Source organism: Streptopelia decaocto (genome assembly GCF_964273445.1).
Source record: "Streptopelia decaocto genome assembly, chromosome: 1".
Taxonomy (NCBI): Eukaryota; Metazoa; Chordata; class Aves; order Columbiformes; family Columbidae; genus Streptopelia; species Streptopelia decaocto.
The window spans coordinates 79,510,593-79,534,698 of NC_138663.1; the positions used below are offsets into that span (position 1 = coordinate 79,510,593).

General features: G+C 36.2%; 1 protein-coding gene across 2 annotated transcripts in view; it reads right to left on the minus strand.

Moving 5' to 3' along the window:
* The window catches only part of AEBP2 (AE binding protein 2), a 48,372-nt gene that overhangs the window by 18,546 nt on the left and 5,720 nt on the right, over positions 1-24,106 (minus strand). For both annotated transcript variants that reach the window (XM_082068114.1, XM_082068113.1), the window contains exons 2-3: positions 10,436-10,643; positions 7,329-7,436 (exon numbers count right to left, since the gene is read on the minus strand). In XM_082068114.1, the coding sequence (XP_081924240.1) occupies positions 7,329-7,436; positions 10,436-10,643 (316 nt within the window). The remainder of the gene's footprint in view (positions 1-7,328; positions 7,437-10,435; positions 10,644-24,106) is intronic.

A 24,106-nucleotide genomic window follows, 5' to 3' on the forward strand; every position in this document is an offset into this window, starting at 1 on the left:
TCTCTTCCCCAGCACTTCCCTTCACAGCCAACTGACAAGGCAGCTCCAACAGGAGGTCAGCAATAAGTAATGCTGCAACTATGTACATACTGCTAAGTTTTCTCTGAAGACTAAGATGAATTTGCAAGCTCTTGCAGGAATCTGCTCCAAGTCTGCTGCAGAATTGTGAAGTCTATTTCTACCTCAGACCTAGCAAATGGATTTCCATTATCATCATAAAACAATACAGTGTCCATGAAGAGAAATATCTGTGTTATCCCCAAGGACTTATTACTTGCTATAGGTATAAAAATACATATATATATATATATATATATATTTCAAGACAGTAAGAGCGGAAAAAATAGGACATTTCTCACATTTTAATGTGGGCCCCCCCCCCCCTTTTTTTTTTTTGGGGGGGGGGGGGTGGGAGGCAGTGTGCAGGGTGATCAAATAAGTTTCCCTGACGTCCTCTAAGTACTGTCCTAACTACAAACAAAGTTCCCTGACAAAAAGTTTTAGGACCCTTCACACTGTATTTATTCTTCCTGTCTCCCACACTAATAAGTATCTTAAGAATGTTGAAGATTTTTACCAAAAACCTACCTACACCTTTTTGTCTTGCCCTATATTTTCCCATATTCAAACAATAGCAATATTGTACACTTAAAATATTGACTTAGAATGTAAGAAATCTGAGCACATCTATGACATTCAAAACACCGAAGATCCTGATCTCATTTACACTATGATAACCTCAATGCAATATTTATTACTTCAAATTAATACTGAAGACTAAAATTTACACTTATAGAATCAAGGAACGGTTTTGGTTGGAAAAGACCTTTAAAAATCATCCAGTTCCAGTCCCCCATACCATGGGTAGGGACATCATCTACTAGATACGGCTGCTCAAAGCCTCACCCAACCTGGCCTTGAACCTGATCCATTTAGTTATACTAAAGGTGATCAAACTCACAATCAAGAGATACAGGTAGAACTTATGCATGTACTAGCTCAAACAATTCTATATTCTCCATTTTTTAAGCCCTTGTAATAGCTGTCTTGCCAACAAAAGCAGTGCCATAAAACTAAATTAAGCAGCTGAATCTAAACTTAGGTTTAACTTCCATTAAGGTGCTCCTTACTTCAACTTCTATCCCTTTCTGATCCTACAAACACTGACAGAAAAAGACTGGGGAAAAAAAAAAACAAACAAAACACCAAACCCATACCCTGAAGTACAATCACACTGAAAAATTAAAATTTCAGTCTTGCCAATGCCTCTGAAAGGTAAAAAAAATAACCTGAAGTCTTGGTACAGTGCATGCATGACCACTCCATTCCAAGTTTATTAAAGTGTACATTCAAAAGGCAATACTTTCTGAAAAATAACACAAACTTCGTGTGAGGCACATTTCTAAAACTTTTTAGAACACAGTTTAATAAGACAATTGTATTTTTTGTCAGATGGGAAACACTGTTTCATGACAAACTGCAGTTTGACTCAGTGCTATAACTTTTGTCTAGTCATGTACAAAGAAAACAGAGATATTCTATCTATCTACAGAAGACACCACTCTTCTCGCTCTACCCAAATTATACTTTCAAAAGCCTGAAACTAGCATCTTTGTATCATCAATACATGCAAATCACAACTAGAAATTCTCTTTTCCAGAAAGTCCATTTATAGCCTGCAGCCACAGTATGAAATATTTACAGAAATAATCACATTCAGATATTGTGTAGTTTGAGACTACATGGTCAAGTCATCAAATAATCAACAGCTGATATATCAAAGATAGCACAGAATGCCTTTGTAGGAGACAGGAAATAGTAGAAGAGGAGAAAAATCTTACCTGTTTTCTTTATTTTTTTTTTTTCTCTAAAATAATATATCCAGCAATCCGTTACTAATGGGTAAAGTCTCTTCTCTCCAAAGATAAAGGAGCAGTTCAGGCTGTCACTTCAGGATCTCTGGACGGTAAGTCACACCAAATCAGCTTCCCACCAGATAATTATACAGATCTAGAGGGCTTCTACTAAACCAAACTCAGCTATTATGCACAACTTCAAACCAAACTCTTAATTTTTCCCCCAAAACCTAAATCTCAAAATTTTACATACAATTTTAAATATGACAGATTGGGTCCGGATTGGTGGATATGTTACTTCAAGAGAAAAGTCAACACATAATAAGATTAATTTCTCCAGTGTATCCATACCCACCATTATTAATGGGCAGTAATGTGCAGCAACTTCAACATAAACAAGATAAATATATCTAGCAATACAGGGTCTTTTCCAATTAAATTCAAAAGAACTAAATCTCATTTTTAGAATATTCAATATGTAATTTTCCGGATAAATTTAACAGTATTTTAGACATCTGGATAAACCTCCTTATTGTCTCATCACCTAAATGTTCAGGCAGAATGTCTTTAAATTTTCTATCTGGATCTGCGGTGCTCTGATGGATAGAAGATATTCTGCCAGGAGAGTAACAGACACTAATTCCAAATGAGGACTGAAGCTGATTGGCTGTGTTTTCTAGATTTCAACAACTGTTACTCTACTGAGAGTCTTACCAAATGCAGTCACCTCTTAATGAATTCTGGAAGTTACAACTGGAAGTATGAGCACCCAATTTCATTTTTATTATTACTTTTTTCTTCCCTTCTAAACAAAGGAATAATGCCTCTGATGAACCTGTGTACTGTCACTCCTTGTTATTGAAGGCATTTACCCCACATGAGCAAACCCTGCATGACTGATCTTAAACATTAAGAGCATAGCCACTGAAATCAGTATGGGAAAGCTGTTGTTGGTATACCCTCATATGGTCTTATATTTACAGAAAATTGCTATATGCAATTATTTTGCATAAATTCTCCCATTGTTTTGTGCTCACTCTACCATTTGCCCTTTCATGATGCCTAACATCTTGTATTTGGTCACTAGACTACATTTTAAGAGTTCATTGGTATGTCTTGAAGTAACTTTCAATGCCTTGTAAAGCAATAAGGCATGGTGAGTAGTACTTGGAGTACGAGAAATGATACTGGAAAATGAAGGCTTAACTATTCAAATACTTATTATTTGTAACATTCAAGGTTTGGACAAGAAAGATAAAGTGAACGAAGAAATTCTCTTGGCTTGCCAAAGACTGTTACCAGCATCAGTTTTCTAACTCAGCAGATTATTCCTCTAGATCCACATGTCTACATGTTCTGAAAGCCTGAAAGTTTTTAAATTGCTGAACCCTCAAACAGGACCACCTCTCCATGTTGGTGATACTGCACAACACCCCACCAGTTTCTAAAAAGCTGCAAAATTATGTCATAACAAAACTAAAAAAGCATGTTTAGGTTTTTTTCCTCTATCCACTCTGAATGTAAAATCATATAAACATGAACATACTAAATGTCTTCAGAGAAACAATTACATGCTCTGAAAATACATATATTAATGTCTACAGTCACAAAAATAATGAAAGCATGTCTAGAAACAGACTGCAATAAGTGAAAACTTCTAGCAGCATAAGAGCAATTAAATTCAGATATTAAGAGGAGTGGCATAACTTCAAAAATACCTAACAGTGGGCCAAAGAAGGTCGGTAAGTTCTCAACCAAAACCGCTTTCTGGAATAATGGTTTGTCTGCCTGTTCCTCTTGATATGAAAAACAAAACTAGGAAACTGCTTACCAAAAGCAGAATTGAAAAAACATGCTGCTTTGCAGAAACAGTATTTGACTAGAGACTGAGAACCAGCAGCCATGAACGATAACTATATCTCATTAGATGGACACTTCTTCTTTGGTAGAGGGATTGGTGTGTACCCTAGGAAAAGATAGTTTACCAAAACAAAACTTAGTTATGATGTCCTCAAAAAAAAAAATAAAAACAAACAAAAAAAACACAACAAACAAACAAAAAAAAAAAACCACCAAGCAAAAAAATCCATCCATGTGGTCTACATGAAACCCAAGGGCATCAGTATTAAAAACGTAGAAAAAAATGGGAAGGAATAAACAGAAAAGCATTCTGATGACCAAAGGGGAACCAAGGTCCTAAATGCTGCCCAAAAAAGCTAGGGTATCTATTTTGGTTTTGTTTGGTTTGTTTTTGTTGTTGTTTTCCTCTCCTTAGTTCAGCAGATGGCTCAGATATAAAATGTCTCCTCCTTTTAAGCTGGACCTACACTACCAGGAAATTGCCCCATATAAAAATGGGGCTAGCATAAAAAAAGTCTCAAAAATAGGTATTCATAAGGAAATTTACCTTTTCTGTGACAGAGGTATTGCAATATTGATGCTGAGGTGGGACTCACTAAACCACACAAACAAACAGGAGAAACTTATGAAAACATGAAACATTTTGCCTTTGTAATTTAGAAGTGGGTTCATTTCTGTGACAAATAAATTACACAGTCACAAAATTTATATGAATGCATAGAAAGGGCAGGTAAACCCACAAAAGACCTTCTAATATGAAAGCACAGCAGCTCATTTAAAGCCAGATACAGGTTTTAATCAAAAGACACCACCATGTATATCACAAAAATAGAAAATGAAAACTCAAATGGGCAACTACATAAAAAGAGTCTACTTAAAAGCAGAAGGGTGACAGGACAGGGACATATCCTTTAGAGTAGTTTTAATGCAAAGGAGAGTTTTATGCCTGAGACAGTCCCCAACTGCCTTTCAATGTAAGAAAATACTTTTGTCCCTTATTTTGACTAAAAGAATAGGAATATAGGAACCTTCTTTCTATTTATTGCTCTCCTCTGTTCATTAAACAGCTATAGTGTTCTTTTACCTTTACAAAAGTAAATTTTCCATGCTTGTAATTGTCATTCTTCTAGCTAATATTGCTCGCTTTTCTCAAAAACATCCTGAACAGCAGTTCTTTAGGCAACAGCACACATCTATCTTATTTCCATTATTGCCTTTTACAGCTTTCCTCAACAATCCTGACATTTTTTGTTTGTTTTTAATAAAACACTGAATGACTAGGTATTTTCAGCAAGTTCTCTCAAATGACAGACTCCTTCTATGCTCAAGCATATTCTCATAGGGCAAGAGAAATTTGTGATTTAGGTTTTGGGAGATATTTTGCTTTCAGCAATCATCGAGAATAAGAGATCTTTAGTCTAAACCTGACTTGAGAAAGTTTGGCTTTTCCTAAAAGGTGAGCAATTAAGATTTGTAAGAACAGCAAAATGCACCAAATGGAAGCGTTTGCTCTGGTTTTGAATGACTGCCATAAAACAATTAATAATTGCTGTTTCAAGACCAATCAAGACTAATATCCAACACTTTCTTAAGTGTATCAAAGTAGATTTCAAAAGCTTGTAAAAGAAAAGAAGGAAAGGGGGCTAGTTAATTAATAGGTTGCTATCACAGAGACTTACATACTTGGCTACCTCATGTGAGCCCTTAAGCCTATATGCACCATAAATGAGAGGGGAACAAAAGATGTTAGAAAATTCTATTCAGACCACAATTATCCTCCATTTAAATCCCCCAGGAACAAATTGAAAAATAGAGAGAGAAAAAAAAAAACAAACAAGACAGACCAAAGACAACAGTAAGAAAAGATACTGAAGTGACACTGAGCAATGACAACTAACTACTGCAATCCTAGTCTGCATTTTGTTCTCTCCCTTAGTATGACCAGAAAGTACAGAAAATGAGCTGGTGAAACTACACATATTCAACACAAGATTATTATTGTCAGAACTATTTGTTTTAAATTTAGGGCTCTAGCTGTAACCAGCCTAGCCAACTTTTACTGACTTCGCTAGGTAAGTCTGACAGACTCAAAAGTAGTACTGTATTTCTGAGCTATGCCTACCTCTTTTAAACCAAATGTCTCTAAAACTGAGTTTCTTTCATCTAGACCAGATAAGTATACCAATTACCCTACTGAAGGACTTTCCTTCAAGACCAAAGCTTGTCATTATACCTTAAGCTATACAAAATATTCGATTCCAAAATGAGAAAACCTAGGGTCCAAATTTCCTTTGACGACTTACAAAAAAAACCAAACAAACAAACAAACAAAAAAAAAAAACAACCAACCAACCAAAAAAAACCAAAAACCAAAACAGATTAACACTTCAGATCAGCCACTGGAAAAATAATATCCGCAAACTTTCAGGGATCTATGACCCTTATACTCTGTTTTCAACCTTATTCCTTTGAACAAAGGCTATGAAAACCTCAAGAGCAAGTTTCCTGTTGTTATTCACTCAGTCAGAAATTTTCAGACTAAACTACACAGTTCAGTACAGAAAAAAGTCTGATCTTTATCAAAAAACTTTTTCACCTGCACCACATGATTTTTACTAAGTTTTGAGTTTAGTTTTGTGTCCTGTCACAACTACTGTTATAAGTTGTGCAGAAGAAGTAACTTCTGGAAGTCATCACTGTAACAGTATTTTTTAGTAATAAATCTGCCTTAAAATATATATTTAAAAAAAAAGGCAGATGCTATTACGTGAGAAGAAAGAAAGGAGAGGGAAGTGGAGAAACAGTGACTAAAACCTGGTGGGGTTGGGGGAGAAGAAAGCACAAAATGCTACCTAAACTTAAAAAACCCTAATAATTTTCATATCCTACATGGAAGAACTTCAGGCTGAAGTAGTGTGGGTGGGACTTACCATCAAGTGATCCAGGACTGACAGCTATGAACTGCCCCAACTGTATCCATAAGAGGATGAAGCAACTCATTAATAACGGATTGGTGGATATGGGAATGATAAACACTACTATACCTAGAATTGCAGGTACAGATTAGGGGGAGAAAGAAAGAGAAAGTTAGAAAATACTATGCAGGATATACAGTCAGCTAAACGGTCCTGCATTCCTGACTTTCTTATTATTCTCAGAGAGGTTAACCATAAATAGCCACTGACTCTGTTTCACTGGATTTTGTTAACAAAACCAGCTCTTATCCAAGCACAGCATGTGCACCATCAGGCATGACCCAAATTTTAATGTGGAAGTATAAAGGATGAGGCAAAATTTCTCACTGTTACGGTCTAAAAGCTCAACTGGAAAATGCACAAAAAACCTGAACTTCGGCACTATTTAGACTCCCCTACCATTTATAGATCAACAGAAACAGGGACAGAGAAGCAATAATTTTATCATCTTCATGTGTTTTCATAACAGAACAGGACCTTTGGGCACAATTATTGCAAAGATGAAGGCTCAGCTCACTGCATGCTTTTTAAGAAATCCTCCTGTGATGGCATTTTTCAATTAAATATAACATATCAGGAAAAAATGAACAGGTCTGCTCTTAAAATAAGGGATAATATATCTTACAATGAACCTTACCTTGAAAGGTTTGTCCCCACTGTGTGTCAGCATATGCCTCTGCAACCAACTCTGACTTGTTGAAGGTGTATTATATACTTTGCAACCTTTCCACAAGCAAACAAACACCTAATAGAGTAAAAATGCGGTAAGTTTACACAAGTCAAAAAAAAAAAAAAAAGTAGCAACAACCAAAAAAAACCCCAACAGATTAGCAGAGAAGCTCACTGTCACAATACAAAGTACTTCAAAGAATTTTGAACAGTAACCATTTATTTTGCAACACACTTCCGTCTCACCAAGTAAAAATAATTACAACCACAAGTATTCAAAAAAGCAGGTCACTGGAATAAATATCAAAAAACAGATGCTCCTGCAGATAAACACACTCAAGAGCCACAGCATCCACTATAAAGAGTTGGCGTTTGTATTCAATATCTGAATCAACCAGATATTGAGACAGAACATTTTTACATGACAAATTTACATTTCTGGGTAGCAGACATAGAAATTAAATCATTTACTCTCATGAGCAAGTAATAATTTTATTCTTTGAGCATAAAAAAGTAAAAGCTCTTCATTACAGTATAGTTCTTTAGACACCGGAGTTTCATCTTATGGAATACTGGATACCTCTAGTTGGGGCCTTATACTCAATTCTTGATGAAGAAAGTTACAATTTCTTATAGGATTCAAAGTCTATGGGTGTTTTGTGATTCCTGTGTACAGATCAGTCACATGCACAATACTGCATTAAGGGGAGCAGAACTTACTCATGCTGCTTTTCTCTCTCCTCGCATTGTATTTATCTATAATTGAGAGAATAAAAAAGCCTCTCATTAGAATTTCCTCAACAGGTCTGTGTGTGAAGGGGGTACAGCCCTGATTTGCAGCAGCAAAATACAGTCCCCAGGAAGAGTATTGTCCATAATACTGGTTTTCAGAACTGCAGGAAACTAATTGGATTTGAGTTTCTTGTTCTCTTTTGCAGATTAAAAAACTTAATCTCCAAAAGACTGTATTTTCAGAACAAAAGAGCAGCCCCAGGAGTGCTACGTACTTGCTATATAATATATAGATAACCCAGCTTACTAAAGCAAAGCTGGAAAACTGCATGTCCGGTTGACAGATCCATGTCTACTGACACAGAAGGCCCAACGTCCTAAACCTTTGGTGTCTGCTGGTTGTCGGTTTTGAGATTTCCCTGAAGCCACAGAATTGGAATTTCTGAGATTCCTGGCTCTGCAACAACTCTGTAACTGTCCCAATATTTTCATCAGCAACTGCAGACTGCAGGGCACTCAGCAAAGAAGTACTATGAAGTCACAGATTGTAGAAATCAAATCCCCCCAGAAAACAAGCCCTTGGTTTTACAACAATCCACTAGAAGTCCACACAAGGCTTCTTGGGAACCCTTGTCAAAAGGCTGAATCCAAAATTACTTTTACAAAAAACTTTCCTGGCTTCTTAATGGATCTATCTGGTTTGGCTTGGAGCCATTGCCTCAGTATTAGCTTGAAAATACACATTTTCCCATACAAAGATGTTTATCACATTGCTTTTAAGTTCTCAACAAGCAGTTACTACTTCCACTTTTCTTCAAATTTATAGTCGTTGTAGTTGAGTAATATCTGAAAACCAATCAAAACCACAGGAAGATTATGTCTACCACCACTTGAACACCTCGCCAGCAGGTGGCAGACAATCCCTTGAAACAAAACAGCCAAGATCAGTCCCCTTCCACAGCATTAAGTTGAAGAACTTTTCAAAAAATAAACCAACTCCAGTAGGGAGATAAAAGTGCAAACTGAATGCAACAGTTTATTAGACACCTGGTGTTTCCAACAAGTTCCTCTTTCAGAAAGACAAATACAGTCTAATATTTTCTAAATAAAAGTATCCACAAATTATGTTGCATGGAATGTAAGTGAACAGAAATATAATTTAAAAAAAGCACCTGAAAAATCTTGCACTCACGTTTTATGAAATGAAAAGGGGTCATGGATGAGATCAAGATACCCAGATATTCAATTATGTGAGCGCTCACAGGATACCGATATACCTCAATTTAATTGTTTCATCCAGGAATCATATAACACTTTTATAAACCTATGCTATGTAGTGAACTACAGACATAATCCCATGGGTGGCTCAGAAGCTACCTCACTGGATGGATGCTTCTGCTTAGAGCTTGAAATGAAAACAGTCACCAAGTATGAGGTTGAAAGTTCAATCATACATAAAAACATTTGCTAAATACAACCAGAGTCATGGCTGTCTCAGTGACACAATTATGTAAGAAATTATTTAAGGTAACGCAAATCAACACTTTATTTAAGTCTCTTATTCACTCAAGATAAAGTGTAATGGCTTAACATTTTACCTCTGGAGAAGTGACAGAACAAAAAGTCAAAAGATAGTGACCATTCTAGGTTAAGAATTGATATTGGCCCTCCAAGAAATGAAAGAGCTGCAACATACAGTGGCAAAGTGAGACAGATTGCTCATGTTTCGTGTGAGGGTAGTTTACATGACATATTCCAGGCATCAAAGGTAATCTGGGAGGTTGGGGAAAGGCAAAAAATACTAAATACAGTTATATTGAAGGCATACTTGCCACCAGTACTACAGACAGAGCTGTTGAGGTAAGACATTGTACTCTGAAATCACTGAGTCTCACATCATCCCTATTATATATTCTGTATATCTTTTACCTCATGAAACTCCATTCATAAAAATAACGAGGATATGACTTCACCTGAGTTCATATGCAGTAACGCATAGTTTTAAGAAAATGAATTCCAAGTATAAGCACTTACAAGATATACCAACAGCTTCAGGATGTTGAGAAGTTAAGCACAACTATCAAAAACCTGATAGCTTCAAACCATTTATTAAAAAGAACTTACTACATTCTTAAAGTTAGGCATTCAATTTAAAACACAGAATACCAAATCAAGTGAACTACGCAAATGACGCTGAATGCCTAATATCAGATTGTTGAAGGCCCAAACTTAGTTGCCATTTGCTATGGAACTAGTACTTTAAAACATAAAATTTCCTACTGTCATTAAAGAGTAAAATATTGGCAACACACAAAGAGGAAGAAAACAAAAAGTAACACAAACCCCTCCTCGTTGACCATCCACATGTATGGAGCGAATGTGATCTGCCAAATCCGGACTGGAGCTGAAGCAAGCATGACAATGGTCCCAACAACAGTTATAAGCAATGCTTTTCGCAGAGGAGGCAGGAACTCCTTGTCCATTCATCATAACCGGAGTTGAACGCCCACTGGAAATTGTGCTGTCTACGTCCATAATAGTGCTGCTTATGCTGCAAAACAAAAAAAAAAAAAGAAAAAAAAAGGGAAAGTTTGCATTTGTTGCATGTGAACAGCGTAAACAAAAATTTTATCTCTTTGGGGCTTTGTTTCAAATATATTCAGATGGGTTGAAAAGAAACTCTCATATAAACTTACTGTTTATTGCAGTTCATCACCTTAATGAAAAATCAGGAAATAGCTACTATTACTTGACAGTATAACTTCTTCTGGACACGAGCAACAAAAGGGAGGAATGAAAAATTCTCCCATCACTGACTTGTGTGAAAATTAAATCTCATTATTACTACAGTAATTTTTAAGCTACATTAAACAGCCATACATTATTTTTGTTTCCCAGAAGAAAAATTGCTCCAGCATGGTGTCTATCACATACATGGTCTAAACTAATGCTTTTTGGTTTTGTTGTGTGTGGGTTTAACACAACAATAACAACAACAAACACCAGAACAAGCACCAGAAAACAAAAACCAGCAGTAGTAGGGATATGGCCAACACGGGTCATTACCATCAGCCGTTCTGCTCTGCATCTTGGCAAATACAGAACAGAGTATCAAACTGGACCAGAAAAAAACATTGCAGAGTGTGTATTCTTTCCACATATAAGCAAGAAGGCATGTAGTTAAATGGATATTTTTCCCGGATAAACATTAAATAGCTACTGATGTACTTTCTGTAACCTCGTGAGCCTGTTCTCTGCCTTTTAGGACCTTTATGTTTTTGTCTTCCACAAACCCACAGCATTACAGTACAGCTCATCTTTGAAATGATCTCAGGTGGTCAAATCTCCTGCCCAAACAGGAGCATGTGAGACCAGATTGCTTGTGGTCTTGTCCAGTTTAGTTGTTAACAGACGTTTTTTGAAGTCTGGAGTTTCTGCTGCCTTTCTGAACAATTTTCCCGATGTTTGATTAACTTCATTGTGGGGGAGGGGAAATTTCCCAACATCAAAATTTCCACTGTTGCAACTTCTGCCTGTTGCCTCTCATCCTTGGAAGCTGTAGGGCTGAGATGACTCTGACTCCTCCTTTGCTAAACCTCCCTATCAGGTCAGTGAAAAGAGCAATAACCCTGCCCTTCTTATCCTCAAACTGAAGAAATCCATTCTCTCAGCCTCTACATGTATAGCATTTGCTTGAGTCTTCTAAACACCTCACAGACCCTCTACCAGATCCTCTCCAGTATGTATCTGGGATGAGTCCCAAACTGGACACAGTAATCTAGACAGTCTTAATAGTGCCAAGCAGAGTTGAGGTATCACTTCTACTGGCCACACAGATACATTTTTGCTAATACAGCCCAGTATGCAGCAGTAATTTTTGCATAGGTGTCTATATATAGTCTTCTGAGCAAAATGCAAGGGAAAAAAATCCAATTACATTACTTTAAAGAAAATAATCACTTCCTATTCAGCTCTACATAATATTTACGACTTTCTAAGTTGTATTAATATCATACCCCTTTTTTCCCCCACCTCTTGCACATAATTGTTATGCTAAAACGTTCTGCTTTTAAAGGTACAGGTGCTGTTTCGTATTTTTGACCACCACTGTTTACATACCCATTATTGTTCTATTACACATTTTGAAAAGGATGAAACAATAACTGCCATTATTAAAATCTTGAAGATGCATTAGCAAACATTAGCATGTTTGCTCTGTTGCTCTAAAAGCTTTTACTTAGCTTCTCTTTTTCAATCACTACTGTGCTACCACTTTTTTCCTGTGACAGATTTGGAATTCATCACAGATATTTGCCTTGTTTAGATTTCCATCCCTCGCCTCTCATGTGGATTCCACTGCATTTATAAATAAAAAACGCTTTGCCTTACTCAAAATCACAGATTCCCTTTACCAATATGTTAAGCTTTAGTTTTAACTACCCCAAGCAACTTGGCTTCACAAGTGAGTTCTGATCTGAGAGATATCAGCAAGGTAACATTTATGAAAATGCTGACTATCATATCTCAAGTGCAGATCCCCTGAAAAAACTTGCAACCAGCCAGTTTTCTCCTATTATTAAAGCTGATTATTCGTACTATTAAAGCTATTATTATTAAATATAGCTATAAATAAAAAATAAACCTATTATTAAAGCTATTATTCATAGGCCTTTGTTTTCCAAGTTAAAGAACTTCTCAATGGCTTTTTGCTTTAATAAAAGTAAATCAAATGCATACTCCCTAAATGCTATACAAATGCCATATGCTTCCCCCCACACTCAATTTCAAAAAAGACCTAGCAATTTACAAGGTATGGCTTCCACCCATGAAAGTCATCCAGGCTTCTTGTCACTACACAGCATTTTACCACGTGCCCACTATTTTATTTTCTTTCTTTTTCTATACCCTGAATACACATAGCTCTGCAGGATCCCCCCTTACCTTCCTCTTCCCTCCCACGCCCCTTTCTAAGTAGCCTTGGTTCCTTTCAGGACATATTAGCTCACAATCCATGACTAGCAATAAAAACGGCCAAGAGAAGCCTATAGATATAGTTTCGAATCTGTTCCATATCGCTGCCTTTCCCAAAAACTTGATATTTACCAGAAACTTAAAAATAAAATAAAATAAATCATCAACTAGCACTGAGCTGAAGCTACCAGTACCAACAGAGTTAGCCACTAACTAAAACTACTGGTAATAGTAATTTAGGATCTCTGCAGGAAATTGTCAGAAGCTGTAAGTGTAAAATATGTTGCAAGCAACCCCAATTTTTCCATCATGCCAGGCCCACAACAGATGCAACTAGGGGTATGACATCTCTCCCTTCCTCAGCTAATACCTAAACCAAAAATTATTCCCAAAAGTAAAAATCTGTAAAGCTGTGTTATGAAAGCAAAGTTTACCAACATGATGATAGGAAAATTGAATAAATAATTAAATGTGACCTCCCACACACCTGAGTCTGAGTTATCCAAACGCAGTTTTCTCAAAATCAATACTTAGAGGTAGGTTTGAATGCATACAACATGGCACAGAGCCTGACCACTTCTGTCGCACACAGTAACGTTACACGGATCAGTGGTTCCAACAGGAAGTCACTTAACCAAGGATGGCAAAGCACTGCAGATACAGCACTCATACAACAGCTGCCTCAGACCATTTAACATGGATAAGTAGCCATAACTTTGTCACAATTGAAAGGTACCAAAATACAGTACTTAAAGTAGGAGCTCTAATTTCCAAACTATTTGCAGTCAGAGTTTCTACATCCACCAACATGAGTCTCATTCTGAAAAACCCCAGAAGCAAGGATAAACAAACTTCCAACTAAGAGGAGGTACGGTGCTGGTGACCACAAGGGCAGACTATGAAGGGGTATTTAGCACAGTTCTCTCAAGGGCTTCCTGGTTTTACACCCAGGTAGTAGCAGGAAAGTAATGAGAAAACATAACCCACAACAAGTTCTGTAAAATAATTGATGGGAGGGGGGAGCACAAGCATGCACTCATGCACAAATGTGTCGTTTCTCCAGTTCACGGGCATGCAATCTGGTTAATTTCTCTACACAAAGACTGAAAAAAAAAAAAAAACCAACCCTCAAATTGATGAACTTGTAGCATGAGAGTTTATTTCATATTGCAAATGCAATGCAACATACCTCAACCACCTTATGATACCAATTCACAGGTCTCTAATTTTACAGCCTAAGGAATGCAAATACTTAGGGTTTTTTTCTGTTGATGGTGCTTGGTGGGTTTTTGTTTTGTTTTAATATGTTATCCTACCTGTAGATAATTACTCCTGTTTTAGAGAAAAATGGAAAAGGCAACTCGTAATACCAGCCCAGAAAAAGATATTCTGATAAGTAGGATTATTAATGACATTAGAAACCAATAGCACTTAGAAAGCTGATTTATTTATAACAGTTTAAATGTTTGCTTTGTTTTGTTCTAATAGCCTGTTTGCTAAGGGCTAACAGATTAGAGTTGCACACGCAATTTCAAAATTTCGTATCAGAGGAACTGGAGTAAGTGCTATGGACAGCCTTTTTTTAAACTAAGTAGTAGCATATAGAATTTCTTGGAAATTGAGGATTAAATGCTACGGTGGAATATGACTCTATAAGCTATTCAAGATAAAGTCTAAAAACGGGGGAAAAAATGTAGCTCAAGTCCAGTTGCATGATCATTTTTTTTTTTATTTAAGAGGGAACACCTTCCCTTCTTCTAGCTTGAAGAACTTAATGTAAGACATTAAAGAGTACAGACAAATACTGCTGTAACAGGACCAAGAAGAGAAACAGCTAAACTGCTTATAAAAAGAAATTACTGGGAGTCACACAATGAGAGATCACTCCTTTCCTGGTGGTTCTCTTGATAGCCTCCATCAAAACACAAGAAACTCACTGATGTGACACATTCCTTCTCCAGAAATAACCCATTAAATAAAACTGTAAAATTAATTATTTTTTTTTGTCTTCTGGGTCACCAGAACCAACAAGTTCCTGGTGATCAGGCACTTCACAGTACTAAGACAGAAAATAATTCTAGCTTCTTTCTCACTTAACAATATTCTGGGTCACCCAGGAAAAAGGTAAAGGCTGCAAAGAGAATCTGTGAAAGACCAGCAACCACCTTCCTCTTTGTCATAGTCCCCTGTGCAGCTCAAGAATGTGTACACTTTCTCTAGTCTTTCACATACTGAGAAAATATCAGGAAGCTTTTCATAGAAAAGTTTGTAGCATCAGAGAAGACACTGACTTGGGAAGACTTCTTTTGTTTTTGGGGATTTCAGACAGGGTACAAGGGCAGGACATACAAGCACGGACACACCCCACCATCCTATCTAGTCCACATGAGTCTCTTCCTGACCAAAGAAGTAGAAGCACGGCAATTCCACCCAAGAAGGGCTAGACTACCAAAAGAGTGTCTGTATATCTATGAATGGGGCTTTTCAATCCAATCTGAATTTCTATCTGCTTGAGATGATCCAAGAGAGGGAAAAGCTCCTTAACAAAGGGAATGTAGTAATGGAAATTACATCCTTCTGCTTTCTCATCTGAAATCCACAAAGCCTGTAAGTGTGAAAGTAATAACGTGTATCAAAGAAGAGAAAAATATAACAAAGTAAGGAAAACAGATATTCTGGCAAACTACTCATAACAAAACAAAACCGTTGAAATAATTTTTTTCCTATATAAGTGGAAAAAGTTTTTCTGTCTTTTTCTAAGCCCTTTTTCCCCAACCAGGAGATCTGTTTAAATCCTGACTGCCACTATCAAAGCAGAATGACACGAGTAGAACTTAAGCGCTTGTGGCATTCCCCTATTGCTAGTGACAGACAGGTCTGGGTTTGCTCCCAAGCTGTAAGCAGGCTACAGCTCCATTGTAATGGATCTATAGAGCATAGCCTGATGAAGAACATTAGACATTTGAGTTTCAGAGAGTTCAACTCAGGGGTCATCCCAAACAATAGAGCATCAAAAACAGTCACTGCTGGAGAGAGCCTGCATACACAATAGCTGTTTTTAAGAAGCACCATTCAAAAGACTGACTAATTACTAAAATTTAAAACTGTTACAGCAAGCACAACATAGTCTTCGAGCTTATGTTACCCCTACTTTCATCCTAATCCCAGCACCAGAATCAATTTGAAGTAAAAAAAAAAAAAAAAAAAAGAAAAAAAAAAAATCACAGCCCTAGAGGCAAGAACTGAATGCCTTTCTAAAATACCTCACAGAGCCCACACCTCATTTTATCAAATCTGCAAACACTGGCAAACAATGCCTTCCAAATGCAGCAAAGTAGAACTGGAAACACAAAATATTCTCAGAAGAGACCGACCTTTTTCCCTCCTCCTGCAATTTTTCCCTCTACCAAAAGATCAACAGCTTGGAAATGATACTCACATTTGAAGTATGTTCGTTAAGCAAAAACATTCACACAAGCTTAGGGAAATCAGTACCTCAAAGGCATTGTTTCAGGTCTTATTTTTACCTTACCTACTTTACCTGTAACTGGAAATAATATATATTTAAAATTAAGAAGATCAAGATTTTTTTTTTAGCATTGCTTTTATGTTAAAAGGTTAGTGCCTGCACAAACTATTTGTGCATGTAAAAAAACCAAAAAATTTGTGCATGCATATAGCTGGTTAAACCCCATCCAAACAACCCTGAAACTTAAACATAATAATAATAGCTAAAAACTTACAAGATGTTGCAAGTAATTTTCAGTTTATAGAGAAAAAAAAGTTTACAAATAATTTTAAGTCCCAGATTATTACTTTCCTTTAAGGATCTGAACAAAATTAAGCCATTATTGAGAGTCATATAAACATGAATATTTTCTAAAAGGAAGAAAAAAAAATCCAAACTAGTCTCAATTTAAAATCCACACATTTCAAACCATTTATTTTACCATGTGTGCATCTGGGCACTAATTGTTGTGTACAGTTAAATGTGAATGAAAATGTAACAAGCCTGTGATTTAATGTATTAAAGGAAATAGTGTATCCCACATCATTTCTGACACACACTTGGCTCTCCAAGGAGATCGATTTCCTCACTACTGCAAGTAATCCCTTCCATTTAAATTAATGAAAGGAAGGCCAACAAAATTTTTACTTCTCTTTTTTGTTATCTAGAAGGAATATCAAAATAAGAACAGTACAATTTAATTTTTCCTTTCCATGAACCCCCATTAGCAACTGTCCAGTTGGAAGGAACAGTAGAGCCAGGCACCGAACACATGCACAAAAGCCCAATCTATTTGCTATTATACTTTTAATGTCTGCTAAACATACTCCCTCTAGACCTTAACTGAAGTAACCCTCCCTCAGGCAAAATTCAGACCTAACAGATGGGCCTTATACCATGCCCTTGAGGGTCAATAGGCACTACTTCAGTCTGATCAACAGGAGCTCATTTCAGAGTTACAGTATCTCCACTGAGAATGCTTAGCTTCTAGTCCCCAGATATTCTGTAGGTAAGGAAAGGACCCAGCTGATTTCAGCTAACACCAAAGGAAACAACTGTGACAGATCCTATAATAACTAACCTCATCTTGTAATGCATCAAATTAAAAACAAGCAGAGATTTCAGTGAACACACATTGCAGAGTTGCTAAAACCAACACTACTGATTAGCCATCAAGCTGTACACTACCCTAAAGCAAGAGAGGAATCTTCAGAAATAGTTTATTCTAAAGTATACCGTAATAATCCAGTCATAAAGCATCAAATCCACAGAAGATTGTCTCCTATTAGATGAAAAGCATAATTAACATTCAAGAATCTAAATACTACAAACCTCACTGGAAGTAGTTGAATATTTTAAGGATTAAAAAAATACCCTGCTAGTTTCTTTAGTTTTTACCAGTCAGTTAAATACCCTGTCATTTCTGCATGAAGCTTCAGCTACAAGTTCCAACCCATATGAGGGGAGCTTGAGAAAGAAAGCTGAATGGTAACACTCAGATAAAACAAACTGAGAATAATGGAAACACTGTAAATGACAGTCATTTCCTACAGCAACTTCAAGGGTTAAAAGCTAGAATACAACAGGAAAGCTTTTACTACATGGAAGACCAAATCACAACTAGGTACTAATCCCAAAAGAAAATAAACAGCAATCACAATCATTCAATTGTAAACACCAAATCAAAAAATAATAAAACTTGAAAGAGGAAAAAAAAATAATAATGACAGGCATAGTGACATACCTCAACACCTCCTTATTTTTATTTCCCTAGGAAAAGGAGTGAAAACAAAAACTTCATAAGTTTCCCCATTACTCTATTTGCTATTCCATTCCAAGACGAGGAGTAGAAAAATCTGGTGTATAGCTCTGTCCAATGGACTAGCTCCACAAAAACAACAGGCCACCTGGCAGTTGTACAGTTTTTTGAGGCCACCAAATTCAAATTGATTTACACTCACTACTTCCTAATGCAATCAATAGTCAAGCGAAGATAAATCCTCACAAAGCTTGGAAATTATCAAATTATCAACCCTGAGCTCAAATATTTGATAGGAAGCTCCTCCATCCACCCCTGGAATCTTATGTATCTTTTTTTATATAATCTCTATTACTTCCAAACATGGGAGAGACACTGACTTCTCCAAAGAGCATCACATTATTAACTTTTACTTTTTTACATCCACTAAGAAATGGGAACTCCAGACCAAAGCTGTTAAAAGCTGATTTAGGACAAATGTCATTTCTAAAAGCTAACAATTTCAATGGTAAAACTGAACTTGATACAACTGTTTAATAACAGAAATTGCTATATTGGCTCCTAAATGAAAGGAGAGGAAGAATACACTCATATGTATTTGTATTAATATTTATTGAAGGTCAGCAAAAGTTAAATATTAAGCAAAATTTAATGCCAACCTCTTTATGGGTTACTGCCAGAACATGTGCATCTGGGTACCAGCATGCAATAAAATGCAGTGCTCAAGGCAACTATATACAGGTGTCCAAGCAGATTTAAATTAATCTTTGCTTTATGTTCTTCAAATGATTTAAAAGTGAGATTAAAACAGATCCAAAGGAAAATGAAGAGTTCATGAAACATCAGCAACTACTATGAGCCAGCAACAGAGTAGAAAAGTTTAACATTTGTCTGATCTTTTTTGTTCCTCTCCTGGTCTTTGGTGAATTTGGTATTCTATGATGCAACTCCATTGGTAACAGACACACTCCTACTACTAAATTTTCATGATCTATCAATTTAATTCCTCAAATCAAACACCTATGTTCCACAAGCAAATCAGTTTGCCTTATTTTAATAGAGGTAGTTTGACTATGACATGGAAATGCCATAATGCTTCAGAGCTCCTACAGTTTCTTTTCACCTAAACAGAATCAAAGTAGACAAAAAAATCAACTTCAGCTACTCACATTTCTAAGCGAGGGGGGGTTGGGGGGGTGTTTTGTTTGGTTGGTTTTGTTTTGTTTGTTTTACGATTTTTCCTGAGAAAGCCATTTGCCTTTAATCTAAATAGGATGCATTCAAAATAATTTAATAACTGATAATGATCAGTTTCTGAATTCAGGAAAATCTACCACCACTAAGAAAAAAGGGTATGTGTATAAACCACCATCAAAACAAAACCAGAACAAAAATAATTTGCAGAACACTAAATGGCTGCCAAAGAGAAAGATAAATTATGTGGCAACAAGAAATTAGAATACCTGGATCAAAACAGTACGCCAGAACTACATAAAGTGAAAGTCAACAACTGTGTTGTAGAGGCAGTACCTCTGTTCACATCTGCTCTTGCAGCTCCTATCCACAAAGGTCCCTGATATCTGGCAACACAACTGACTCCATGGCTCTTCAGAGGCAAGGGAGGAAATTTAGGATAAACAAAAATCGCATATGTCAGCAAAGTCATTTTGTGAAAGTGAGGGAGAATGAACCTAGCAAGTAATAGATATAATACTAAAAAGTTAAGAGGGATAGAGAAGGAAAATAGCAGCGTTTGGTGGTCTAGCATTTTCCAGAAGCACCTTCAAGTTCTTGACACCTTTAAATAAGTAAAAGCAACACTAAGGAAACTTCTAGATAAAGGAAAAAGGCATGATTTCCAGGACTACATGATTCAAGAGAGCATCGGCTCACTTGGAAGCACCTGTGCTTCTGAATCACTTAAGACTTTTTTTTTTTTTAAATCAAACCTTCACACAGATTAAGTTATTCGAACAAAGACTTCTCAAAATGAACAAGAGTCAAAGCATTCATAAATCAATCTTAAAAACGAGTCTGCAAAACTCTTTATTGAAAATCTATATCGTTATATGACTACAAAGAAATCAATGTAGTGGCAAACAGAATAGTCAAGGCAGAATTTTATACAGCATGACAAGTGATAACAAAAAAACCCTTCTTGTGAAATTATTTTTGAAGCAGCAACTTATGTTAGAGTAAAGCTATGTCTAGATTAGGTATAATTACCTAGAAAAGGGAGCAACACTGGAAACACTTCAGAGTCATACTACAAAACCAGGGGAAGATAGAAAAGCTCTTCAAGATAGAGAAATCTTAGGAACTTAAAATAACAAACATGAACAGGAAACAAAACAAGACTGAGAAACTGTGTAATGAATCACCACCTCTCTAGAGCTGTTTCCAGTCTCCTGGATCACTTATTTTAATTATTTAGATTGTTAGCCCTACAATATTTGGGCTCATAATATTTACATAACAAACTTAGGTTATCAGGGATTTGTAGCATACAGAAGAATAGGTAACACAAGAAAGAAACTTGGAATACCACAATATTAGAAGAGCAGTGAGAGAGCAGAGCAGGTAAAACATGCATAACTCATGACAGCACAAAGACTACATATGCAAAAGGATTACACAAATCAAGAAACTGTAAGAGGTTCTGCCTTGAAGATACAAATAAAACTGACTTTCATTTCTGGGAACCACGTTATCTTCAACTTGATCATCTCCTTGGAAAGTTAGGGAAGAGCAACAAGCGGCTTATAATTTTCAACCTTTACTGATATAACAGTACATTTACTAGCACAGCTTAAGATCAACACAAAAGAAACACAAACATATTTAGTCCTTAAAGAACTGTAAGGGGTTTTTTTTGTTTGGTTGTTTTTTTGTGGGTTTTTTTTTTTTTTTTGAACCATGCCTTCCATTCTGAGAACCATAATGAGTATGAAGTAGTCTAATCAGCACTGGAAGTTAACAGCCTTCAGGCACAATGTCAATGAAATTTCACCCCCTGTAACTACTATCCTTCCATTCTTCCATCCCCCATGCCCACAACACAAAACTCTGAAAACAAGCAGAAGACAAAATGACCAAAACCAGACACAAAACTCCTAAGACCCAAAAAACCCTCCGGTTTCAGTTACCACCGTGTTTACTTGTACAAATTGTCTAATCTACAATTTGGCATGCAAGTTAGCCTAAGAAAGTATACTTAAAGACATACCAAACATAGCTTTATTCCAACTTTTTTTAAAAAGTTTCTCTGTTATACTGTGTTCTATAATGAAAATATTTTCTTTGCACCCTTAAGATTTTTCTTTTCTTAAGATTTGTAGTCTAAGTCATGATTACAGTACAATAAATTATAATAATCAAAATAAAGACTTCACTGCAGTTTTACAGGGGAACTAGTAATTTGTACAACATGCTGTACTCAACAACATTAACAACAAGTGCAGATTCTTTATGCTATACTCTTATTTAGGTAAAGTATATTTAATAAATTAGACTACTACTGTATGTGCTGATAACCTTTTCTTTAACAAGCCTTTAAACTCAAACAACTTAGGTTCATATTACACCCTCTGACACTACACAAAGTATTGAATCACAGCACTCTACTACAGTGCATCAAGTCGACAACAGGACTTTCAAGGTCACAACAAATCTGCTTTTCTATCATTATTCAATCTCTTTGCATATACCTTAAGTAACTCTCTATTAAAGAAAGTACTCATTAAACTTTAGCAACTGAAGTTCAGCAAAAGATATTTATCTCAAACTCTAGTATAGCAAAAAAAAAAAAAAAAAAAAAAAAACCCAAAAATATATAGAAAAATAAATCCCAGGTCTTTTGGGATTTTTTTATTTGGTTTTGAGGGTCCATTGTTTTTTGGTTGGTTGTGGCTTGGGGCTTTTGGTGGTGGTGGTTAGGGTTGGGGTTTTTTTTGCAATTTACCACCATGAAGGGAAAAATGTATCTTGAGAGGCAGGCTTCAATTTTTTCCCCCTATTATTTATTTTTTTTTAGTTTTGAAAATCAGGATTTGAGATTCGTAAACACTATCTTAGCACATTAAAAAATGCCAAAAAAACAACAAATATAAAATGGAATCTTTGTATTTTATTTTCCAAAACAAATTTATTTAAACATGTTTGTATTTTAAACACGAACAACTCCAGACAGGACGCATATGAAGTTATAAAAGGGAACCGCTTATATAGATAGATAACAAAACAAGCCAAACAATCTTCCAAAACTATCACTTTTGTTTTTCTGCAAGTCATACCACCAAATAGCAACTGAGAGAGTGGAAAAAAACTCACTGTTCACACAAAGGAGTTCCTTACTCACTTCTGCTCCCTTCTCCTGCACAAATTAACTGGATATTACGATCCCACCTGTTTCAAAGATTCTCTGCAATTACTCAGCTCATTTCCAGAAGAGACCCATTTTTCACTTCCTCTGGGTTAAGCTCTTGCTTCTTCCTCAGGCTCTTAGACATCTTAGTCCTTACCATACCAAAAGTTTTCTGTGTGTATCTCACATCTCCACCTTGCCACAAGCAAATGGGAATAGAGTATTTCCATGTCAAATGCTCTATCTGCACCCTTCTATGCCATGTCCCCCCTCTCCTACCCAATAACAGATTGCTCTACAACTACTCCAGTGCAATGGGTTCTAGGTGTGCTTCCATACTGTTGTCTTCATGCTGCCTCTGCATACTGCTCATTCCCCAACCATTGTTCTCTATTGGATGGCTTTTTTCAAAAAACACATAAATGTACTAAGCTATTGGAAAGCTGTGCAGATTTGAGTAAGAGTGGCTATGGTAGAGCATTTCTACTGCATCATCCAAAATGGTTTATTTGTGATCAAGTCCAGAAATGAGTATGTCACATCTCTGCCAAATGGATGTTCAGGCTACACATAACTTCCAGTTTAGCCTAACTGGTAAGTGGAGGAGCAGGGAGGAAAAAAAAAAAAAAAAAAAAAAAAAAAAAAGGAAAAAAGAAAAAGAACACCACAAAAACACAAACACACACCAAGAAAAAAAAACAAACAAAAAAACAACACACAACCAAACCAACCAAAAAAAACAAACAAACAAAAACAAAACAAACAAACAAAAAACCACACCACCACACACAGAAAGGCGGGGGGGGAAGAGACCAAGACAGTTCTTTCCCCTACTGCCTAGGAAATTCCCTGAAAGGACCGAACCTCATATTCAGAAGTTATCACACTTAATGATGTCACAAACTTGAACCAAATGCACATAGACCTGTGTGGATATACAAATCCAACATAAAAGCAACACCATTTATCTCTTACATTGAATAGGAAAATGTCTTTCTCAAATTCTATGAAGTATATTTACATCTTAATAAAATAACTATAACAGCTCATTATATCAAGCTCTTTCATCTAGATCACAAAAAGACCTCATGTTAACCACTCAATTATACCAACCAACAGCTTTAGTAATAAAGATACTCACCATACAAAATATCTGGGCTGTTTTGTCTTCCCATCAAAAGCTATTTTTCTCAGTGCCAGAAAGGCCTGAACATAACCATTACAGAAACAAGGGGTTTATTTTGCCATTTGAAAGCAAATAACAACAGCAACAACAAATTCAGTCAGAAATGCTGAAACTATAATTTTTAGCAGAATTTTGGAAACTCAGGTAATCTTATATAGCCTACTCTAACACATCAATATTACACACACTCTCAAAAAAATGTAACGACTTAACCATCTTGCCATGAG